The following is a 10,323-nucleotide window of genomic DNA, read 5'->3' as shown; positions in this document are numbered from 1 at the left end:
GAAACAAATAGTGCCACACCATGACAAGATCACACATAATCACCACATAGTAACCAATAATACCACATTTAAGGAATAAACACAGTCACACCATGACTGGATCACATATTACCACCACATAGTGACCAAATGCTACAATACTGATCATTAATAAAAAACACAATGCTAAGTGTCATTCTACACAGAAGCTCTGTACACAGTATACAGTGTATAATGTGCAGGTAATAAGGTGATCACCAGTGACATTATACAAGGGAGATCTGGGATATATGCCTCCCAACCTAGGCCCATCCTGATATACAGTACAGACCAAAAGTTTGGACACACCTTCTAATTTAAAGATTTTTCTGTATTTTCATGACTATGAAAATTGTACATTCACACTGAAGGCATCAAAACTATGAATTAACACATGTGGAATTATATACTTAACAAAAAAGTGTGAAACAACTGAAAATATGTCTTATATTCTAGGTTCTTCAAAGTAGCCACCTTTTGCTTTGATGACTGCTTTGTACACTCTTGGCATTCTCTTGATGAGCTTCAAGAGGTAGTCACCGGAAATGGTTTTCACTTCACAGGTGTGCCCTGTCAGGTTTAATAAGTGGGATTTCTTGCCTTATAAATGGGGTTGGGACCATCAGTTGTGTTGTGCAGAAGTAAGGTGGATACACAGCTGATAGTCCTACTGAATAGACTGTTAGAATTTGTATTATGGAAAGAAAAAAGCAGCTCAGTAAAGAAAAACAAGTGGCCATCATTACTTTAAGAAATTAAGGTCAGTCAGTGCGAAAAATTGGGAAAACTTTGAAAGTGTCCCCAAGTGCAGTTGCAAAAACCATCAAGCGCTTCAAAAGAAACTGGCTCACATGAGGACCGCCCCAGGAAAGGAAGATCAAGAGTCACCCTGCTTCTGAGGATGTTTATCCGAGTCATCAGTCTCAGGAATCGCAGGTTAACAGCAGCTCAGATTAGAGACCAGATCAATGCCACACAGAGTTTTAGCAGCAGACACATCTCTTCAACAACTGTTAAGAGGAGACTTTGCGCAGCAGGCCTTCATGGTAAAATAGCTGCTAGGAAACCACTGCTAAGGACAGGCAACAAGCAGAAGAGACTTGTTTGGGCTAAAGAACACAAGGAATGGACATTACACCAGTGGAAATCTGTGCTTTGGGCTGATGAGTCCAAATTTGAGATCTTTGGTTCCAACCACCATGTCTTTGTGCGACGCAGAAAAGGTGAACGGATGGACTCTACATGCCTGGTTCCCACCGTGAAGCATGGAGGAGGAAGTGTGATGGTGTGGGGGTGCTTTGCTGGTGACACTGTTGAGGATTTATTCAAAATTTAAGGCATACTGAACCAGCATGGCTACCACAGCATCTTGCAGCAGCATGCTATTCCATCCGGTTTGCGTTTAGTTCGACCATCATTTATTTTTCAACAGGACAATGACCCCAACACACACCTCCAGGCTGTGTAAGGGCTATTTGACCAAGAAGCAGAGTGATGGGGTGCTACGCCAGATGACCTGGCCTCCACAGTCACCAGACCTGAACCCAATTGAGATGGTTTGGGATGAGCTGGACCACACAGTGAAGGCAAAATGGCCAACAAGTGCTAAGCATCTCTGGGAACTCCTTCAAGATTGTTGGAAGTCCATTTCCAGTGACTACCTCTTGAAGCTCATCAAGAGAATGCCAAGAGTGTGCAAAGCAGTCATCAAAGCAAAAGTTTGCTACTTTGAAGAACCTGGAATATAAGACATATTTTCAGTTGTTTCACACTTTTTTGTTAAGTATATAATTCCACATTTGTTAATTCATAGTTTTGATGCCTTCAGTGTGAATGTACAATTTGCATAGTCAAGAAAATACAGAAAAATCTTTAAATGGTTTGGTGTGTCCAAACTTTTGGTCTGTACTGTATATGTCCCCCATCCTGGGCCCATCCTTGTGTCTATGTCCCCCATCCTGGTATGTATGTCTCCCATACTGGTATATATTTCTCCCATCCTGCTATATATGTCCCCCTTCCTGGAATATATGTCTCCCTTCATGGGCCCCTTTCTGATATATATGTCCCCCATCCTGGTATATGTCCTTCTTCCTGGGCACCATCCTGGTATATATGTTCCCCATCCTGGTATATATGTCCATATATATATACACCCCCATCCTGGTATATATGTCCTCCATCCTGGTGTATGTCCTCCATCCTGGGCCCCATCCAGGTATATATATCCCCTGTTCTGCCACTATTCTTTAACGCATACCACATGGTGTCCTCTTCTGTAGCTGGCGTAGAGGCCGGCAGCTGATTTCAGTGTGCAAGTGACTTGCACGCTAACGTCAGCTGCTGGCATCTGAGAGGCTAGCAGCCAAAAATGAGGTGAAGGGAACCGGCGGGTGTCTGTGCTGCAATGCATTCCAGCTGAATGTGCCCCCGAGGACTCACATCAAGCTGAAATATGTGCTAGCATTGGCAGGCCCCCCGCCCGCACAGGCCCTGACGCTTTTGCGCCCCCTGTGACCGCAATCGTTACACCCCTATTGAGTAATGGTGGTGCTGTGGGATAGATCACCTCGGATCTGATACTGATGGTATGCTGTATGTTAAGGTGAGGTAATATCTGCCATAGTCCTGGACATCCCCTTAAGTCTAGATTAGATAGAAAGCCCCTAAATTGCGCGCCGTGTGCCAAGTCCTAACTAACTAATGATCGTCAGCAAACACCATTATCCGGAAACCTGTAATTATCCAGCAGTTGTAAAATCACTTATTACCAAATCAATAAAACAAGCTGCAATTAAGTCTACAATTAAAAAAAGTAAATAACAAAAACCTTCCCTACGAGATTTTGAACTTTTGGACTTTATATCAAGATGTTTTACTACATTAGCGATAAAGACGTGAGTTTACACCACAGGTGCTGGATCCTCCTGGATTACAGAGTCCTGAAGGTTCAGTGCAGATTTTACAGGATACATTTGTAGCACATCATCGATCCTGAGAATCTGGAATATTGGATTTTAATCCACTGTTTGATGTTGTCTTATGTGTGAGCTGAACTCATGGCCCCAGACCTGTCAACCACGACTAGGTAACCCACAGCCAAAATGGTCACTAAAGTGATGGATTGAAACTTTCTTGTTTACTCAACCTGAAGAAATGTGACAAGAAGTCAGGAGTGAGCAGGTGATACCGGCTGTCGCTTGTAACAATCAATCATTTCCTGGTCTGCCCACTAGGCGGAGCGCTGGGTTTCATGCTGCAGAGACAGTTGATAAGTAACAATCACCTGAAGAAGATCTGCTCCGATCATCTTGGAACTTAGGAGATATTGGTCTGGTACATCGTTCACCATGTCTGACAACCCCGTCTACAATCCCGTGAGTACAGCCTGCACCCACCCGGGCATGGCGCTGGTGGGAGCTGCTGTTGGGTACATGCCACCATAGTGATGTCATATTACATATAGAGATGAGCAAATCAAGAAGTAACAAATCAAATTCATTCTCAATTTCTCCAAAATTTTTGACTGCGGCAAACTGGAAATTTTCAGGATTCGATTCTCGCGAATCCAGAAAATTTGGCAGCCAGATGGTTGTCCCAGGTCCTACCCTGAGTCCTTCTGCAACTTCTCAGTTCTCCGCACAATTCTTTTGTTCTTCCGGTGCTGAAGCCCACACGGTCAATGGAGGGCAATGCACATCATTGATGGCCACCCACCAAGGGTCCCTGCACTGGAAGAACGAAGATGAACGTATAGGATCGGGGAGCTGTAGGGCTGCGGAGGAGGCATATTGGATGGGTAAGAACAATTTTTTAGGTTTTCGTTAACCCCTTACCTCCATGTATTATGCTTTGGGGTGTGGAGAGAAAAAAGAAACTGTGGTCGATCAGCTCACCAAATAGTTGAATAGTAAACGCGGAGTTGTCAGAAGCCACGCACGGATCCGGTCAGTTTTCTTTTTCACGTCAAGCAGTGCCCCCATTCGATTCAATAGCAGCTCTCAGACGTTTACTTAAGACCACCGTGTAGTTGAAAGCCTACTGAAGAATAATAGGCGCACGTTTCTCGATACATTTTGCACATTTTAGGCAGCCTGTGCCCAACAAAATTAAATCTATGCCCGTCTCTGGTCAAGATCTGTCTGTGGTGTAATTTATATTTTCCTTTTTTAATGCCGTGTGAAAAAAGGAAAAAAAAAAAAGCTTCGTAGGCAGAAATGCTATTGCAAGGAAAATACAATATCAAAATTCATATTTCACAAGTTCACAAAGTTGCTTTAACCCTTTAATGATGTCATGCGTACATCCACGGCGGATGTGTGCACCGCATGTATGGAGCGAGCTCAGGAGCTGTATTACATAGCCAGCACCAGGGATGGACGTATCATTGGTGCAAGAGGTTGGTGCGGCATCACACCTTACCACCTTTATTGATTTTAATGAGCATGCCCACACATGTAATACTGCACCCCGTGGCATAGCCTGGGATGTCAGCGCCCGGGGCAATGCAAGTATTGTGCATGCCCCAACCGGTGGATCATTGGTGCTCCTTCACCCAGAATCCTTTCAACCAGTCCAGGATTAAACTCCTTATCCCCCCAAGCACATGGATTATTTTAAAAAAAAAATTAATGTAATTTTAGTTTGCTTTTTGACCCTCTAGTTTTTTTTTTTGTTGCTTTTTGCAGAAATTTAACTTAAAATTTTTAAAATAAAAAGTTATACAAATTTATATATATTTTTAGCTTTAGTTAACTTTTTTTTACATTTTTTATAAAACTTTTTTTTATTAAACTAGCTCAGTTTATAACACTAAACCTAGCGCTAACCTTAAGTCTAGCCCTAAACCTAACCATAGAGAGGGGTTAGGGTCGTATAACCCTAAAAACAGAATTCCATACAGTCATTATTCATTACCTGCTCAGCTTGTCATTTCATTTCAGTCTCTGCTTATGTAGTGGATGGTGGGGGTGATGGTGCAGGGAGTCCCAGTACCGTTAGTGCTGGCGAAGCAAAAAGCCAAAGACAACGTATTGCAGTCCAGGGTCTTTTACTCACAGTTCATATATTCCCAGTCACTTCTGTCAGCAATGACCGCCCGAGCCGTGCTGCGTCCACCAGGTGAGGGGCTCGGTCAACCCCCAGGCAGTTCAGGAATATGGCACAGGACCCCCTTCTATCCTTTCTCTGGCCTGCCCCACCAGTGACCAACTTTTGTCCAGCTGCCGCGGATCTGCGCGGGTAAACGTGGGCCCCGTTCCCCGCTGTCCTATATGGTGCCTTCATAGCAGGTTTGATGAGGTGTCGCACCAATAAATGATCACGACGACCGGTCTTTGGCTGAGGGTAGTTTCTCCTCCACCAACTTGGGATCCGGTACCCTTAATCTGCCTGACCCTTCACCCTGGATTCTCGTGGGTTCTTAGGGTCCCTTCTGCCTTCTTGTTTCTGAGCCCTTCTACACTTTGGGTACTTCTCTTTTCTTTGCTGTTCCTTTCTGTTCCTTTCTGTTTCTGTTCCTTCTCCTCTCTCTTTCTGCTGTTTCTGGCCTCCACTCCAGGCCTGCCTCGTGGAGCTGGGCCCAGACTGAGCAACAGCTCCCTGTCAGCTCTCTCTGGATGAAATCCTTCTCTCACTCCTCTGACTGAACTTCTCCCAGAAATAAGATGGTGCCCACCTTATATACCTTCCCCTAGTGTGTGAGCTCAGGTGACCAGCACCCAATGGGCTCCTACCTATGCTCAGAAACCGTCCCCTTCTGCTCCTACATCACTGGGTGTTCCTCCCCCCTCCCCACTCCAGCCAGGGACATGATCTGTCGTGCCTGCATTACTGTATTAATGGGAGCACCGTTGAGCTGTCCCCCGGAAATGGGGTGTGTGTGATGCATGCAGCTAAAAGAGCCCTGGTCCACACTCCATCCTTACCCGGGAGTGGAATATCACACCTCTGGCAGAGGTGCAATACCCCTGTAGCAGCCGAGCCCTTGGGGCGCTACACTTACACAGAGAGCAGCAGTCGAGATGAGTTTGTTGTTTTCAGTCCCTGTGCTCTGCATAGGCAGTGAACAAGATGACAAAGCTCACATCATGTTACTGAGAGCTTTGTCATCTTGGTCGCAGTGTATTCAGAGGGCAGCAGCTGATGACAAACTCATCTCAACTGCTGCTCTCTGCATTAGCAGCACTTGTGCCGGTAAGGTTCTGTTCACAATTAATGTGTAGTATAGACCTCATATAAGCACTTTGCACCATGGTCTACACACAGTCCAGTTAGTAATATTTTGATTGAGGTGTTACATAGTTGACAAGATATCTGATAGTGTTTAAATTCTGCTTCCAACCCTCGAGGATTGCACCAATTCTCCTGGAAACTCCCCCAAAACGCCCACTTTTGGGCGGGCTTCTTAGACCCAGGATTCCAGAGAAAACCAAAGTTGGCAACTATTGTATTAATATTAATGTTAATTTTATATGATTGATGAAAACTGAAATAGAAAAGAGTTTTAGTTTAGATTATTATCCCCAAAAAATCAAGTTATCCACAGGATAAAAGCTAAATAGTTGATTGCTGGTGGACCCCTATTGACCCTGAGAACCTTGAGAACAGCATGAACAGAATGGAGGGGCCCAAGCTCGACCTGTGCTCCACTCATTATCTGTGGGACTACTGGGAACAGCGCTTGGCTACTTTTGACAGTCCCGCGTACATTAAATGGAGCTGCCACGACACATGCGCACCCCTACAAAACCCAGTTCTTGAGGATCCAGAGCCCAATCTCAGGATTGCCGGGGGTTTGATCGTTGGGATAGGAAATAATTAAATTTTTTGGGAACAACCTTTTAAATAACTAATCAGTGTTCAGCAAGTATATTTCTGCCTTGTACTGGAATATGAAAGTGGGACTCGGAGTCATTGGTGATATAGGTAAGATTTGATTCTTTAATTTCCAAAATGTTTTTTAGAAATGTAACCAAAACTAGCTTTACAACGTGATACCGTAACATTTCTCTCCTTCCTTACTTCTGAGCCATATTTAATTTACGATTGTGATCTTCGCTCTCCAGCCGATTCCATACACCGGCCATTTTCACAGCGGCATTAAAGATGGCACCGTGGTTATTATCAGTGGCGACGTCCTTCCCGCAGCCGAAAGGTTCGTAATTATTTTATTTTATTATATTGCATTGATTTTTTTCTTTGCTAAGAAAATCTAGACCATAGCTACGCAAAGGTAAAGGCAAAAAAGAAATCTCTCCCCCATTAGCAGACCACACTCCTATTGAAGACTACACTTTTTTTTGCAGATCACACCCCCTTTGCAGAACCCAACCCTTTTGAAGACCGCACTTTATTTTTGCAGATCACACCCCCTTTGCATAACCCAACCCTTTTGAAGACCACACTTTATTTTTGCAGATCACACCCCCTTTGCAGAACCCAACCCTTTTGAAGACCACACTTTATTTTTGCAGATCACACCCCCTTTGCAGAACCCAACCCTTTTGAAGACCACACTTTTTTTTTGCAGATCACACCCCCTTTTGCGGAACCCAACCCTTTTGAAGACCACACTTTTTTTGGCAGATTACACCCCCTTTGAAGAACCCAACCCTTTTGAAGACCACTCTTTTTACAGACTACACCACTTTTCTGACCATGCCCCCTTTCAGACCACAGTTTTTTTCAGAATGCACCCCTTTTGAAGACCATGCCTTATATGAGGATCATACCCATTTTACAGACCATACCCATTTTGGATACCACACCTCATTGCGGCCCACACCTCTTTTGTATACCAGAACACACTTCTTTTGTATACCAGAACACTTTTGAAGATCACACCCCTCTCCCAGACCACACCCCATTGGTAGACTGACCCTTGTTTACACCCCCTTAATGAAGAGTTGATGCTTTATTTAGAAGAACTGCTGGTTAGAATTTGGAAACCAAAACCAAGACCGTGTCCAAAATAATGAAGAAGCACAAATCTTTCCAAGACTGTCTTAGACATGTCCTCATCTGATGGTGGCTGCATCCATATAATCTTACATATAGATCATTTTTCTTTTAGGTTTTCCATCAATTTCCAGTGTGGCAGTACGGAGAGAGACGATATCGCCTTCCATTTCAATCCAAGATTCGATGAAGGACTTGTTGTTTGCAACACAAGGGAAAGTAATAATTGGGGGAAAAGAGAAGTCAAGCCCGAGGTGCCATTTCAGAGGGCACAGCCGTTTGAAATCCAGTTCCTAATTAAAAGTAATGAATACAGAGTAGGTTTATATGAAGCAAAACTTTTATAAACTTTTTTTTTTAAGTGTTGACCTTTGTGCACACAATGTCTTTTTTAGGCCCAGTCCGCCCACAATCCATCTAAATAGGCGTCTATGATTTAAAAATAAAAAATTAATTTGGTGTATTCTCTAAAAAACAAACATTTGGTATCACCATGTGTGTGACTGTGCGAACTGACAAATTATCAGAATATTTACCCCCCTGGTGAACATGCAAAGGGAAAAAAATCAAAATGGCAGAATCACTGATTTTTTATCATTCCACTTCTCCAATAAATAGAATAAAAATAAAGGCATGTGACCCCCAAGATGGTAATAATCAAAACGACAGCTTGAATCACAAAAAAAAACAAGCTCTGAATGTTATTGGCCAAAAAAATGAAAAAAAAAAAAATATATCGAAAGCGAAAAGAGCTCAAAGGATCACATAAACCTGGAGTCACGACTGTATGCAGAGAATATGATTTTTAATGAGACAAAGTTTTTCTTTGTTAAGTTTTTCCCACAGTTAACAAGTTTGGTCTAGTCTGCAATTGTCCTGAAAAGTCATGTGTAATACTCTGAAGTACCTTAGGACTGCAGTGAACCTTTTTCAAGCTGTTTAACGCAAGCACAGCTTTAGTAATGTCAAAGTGACCACAACATATATTATGTACCCTTCACTGCAGTGCTGTCACACACCATCTGTAATGTTTATTCACTGTTTTATTGCTTACTCTCCCTATCGCTACGGCTAAGTTGTGAGCTTTGACATCCGTTCTCTATCTATCTATCTATCCACAAATAGTTGCTGCATTCCCTGCCTTGTCTTTTACACTGGCTACGATAGTTCCTCCTGATTGCCTGTGCTTTACAATGTGAGATAATAGCTAAAAGGATTTATCGGGAAACCAGCGACTTCTCTGGCTGATGCAATTATTTGCAATGTGTAGAATTACAACATGCATATTTTTGGTGATTCAACAATAATCGAATTGCAAATTGTTTGAATTTGCCAAGTTCAGCAAATTTTCAGCATGAATTTGATTCAGAATCAAATCGCTCATCTCCGGTACTAAGTGCTCTGCAGTGCAGTGTGCTGAACATTAAGCCAGGCCTTAGATTAAAGTTTGCAGTCACTCCATGGGACTATAAATTTTTGAATCTTCGGATTCTCTGGTGTTGGCGGCAGGAACGGGCGGTCATGTGACCACATGTATGGGATATGTACACTTCTGGCCACATTCCGACTAGACGTGCCTGGCCTCGCTCAATTAACTTGCATTGAGCGAGGCTGCAAACGTCTAGTCTGCACATGACTGTAAGAATGTAAATTGCATATTTGCGGTCACATAGTTGCCTACTCCTGGAGTTGGCACAGGAGAATCTTCACAGCATGCGCATCGCAGCACCGCTGTGAGCACTGAGAGAATTCAAAAGACTGCCGTCACATAGATTGACTGCAGATTTTAACTTCAGGTTTGGACAAACCCCTTTAAGTGTCTCCATCTATATATAAATGGGGAAGATAAGGGGATATTAATGGGCTAGTCTCCAATTAGAGATAAAAAAGGCCAATAAGGAGGAAGTAAGCAGAGTGTGTGAAAGACCATCTGATTGGCTATGCTGCAACTTAGGAAGTTATATCAAGATAGTTTAGATACTTTAGATTTGGAAAACCCCCTTTAACACTTTTTTCTCGAAAATGTATGGTCAACTATAGTGTCACTTAGTTTTTCTAGGTACCATTACAGAACCAGCCCTGACCATTTTATTCTATCTCTTCTTCATTGTCTCTTTCTCTATCTTATACGGGTCTCTCTTCCAGGTTTCTGTAAGTGGACGTCACTTTTTGGGGTATAATCACAGGATTGCTCTTTCACGGGTCAACACTGTGGTAATAATGGGCGGCATTAAGCTAACCAAAATTGATATACAGTCACAAGGGGTAAGTGAAATCGGACAGCTCCGCTTATATTACCTTTATTTTATATCTCATTCATCAGAATGTTTCTTATGGGCCTGTTTT

General features: G+C 43.0%; 1 protein-coding gene across 1 annotated transcript in view; it reads left to right on the top strand.

Moving 5' to 3' along the window:
- Positions 1-2,900: 2,900 nt before the first annotated feature.
- The window catches only part of LOC141273234 (galectin-8-like), a 32,839-nt gene continuing 25,416 nt past the window's right edge, over positions 2,901-10,323 (top strand). Inside the window, exons 1-4 of the mRNA XM_073684806.1 lie at positions 2,901-3,395; positions 7,086-7,174; positions 8,093-8,294; positions 10,123-10,242. Coding sequence (XP_073540907.1) covers positions 3,369-3,395; positions 7,086-7,174; positions 8,093-8,294; positions 10,123-10,242 — 438 coding nt within the window. The 5' untranslated portion in view covers positions 2,901-3,368. The remainder of the gene's footprint in view (positions 3,396-7,085; positions 7,175-8,092; positions 8,295-10,122; positions 10,243-10,323) is intronic.

The sequence above is a fragment of the Phyllobates terribilis genome, unplaced genomic scaffold (genome assembly GCF_046119375.1).
Source record: "Phyllobates terribilis strain yellow unplaced genomic scaffold, ASM4611937v1 Scaffold_5__5_contigs__length_657084704, whole genome shotgun sequence".
NCBI classification, from domain to species: Eukaryota; Metazoa; Chordata; class Amphibia; order Anura; family Dendrobatidae; genus Phyllobates; species Phyllobates terribilis.
Note: the sequence above shows the minus strand (reverse complement) of the source record. Positions and strands in the feature narration are given on the sequence as shown.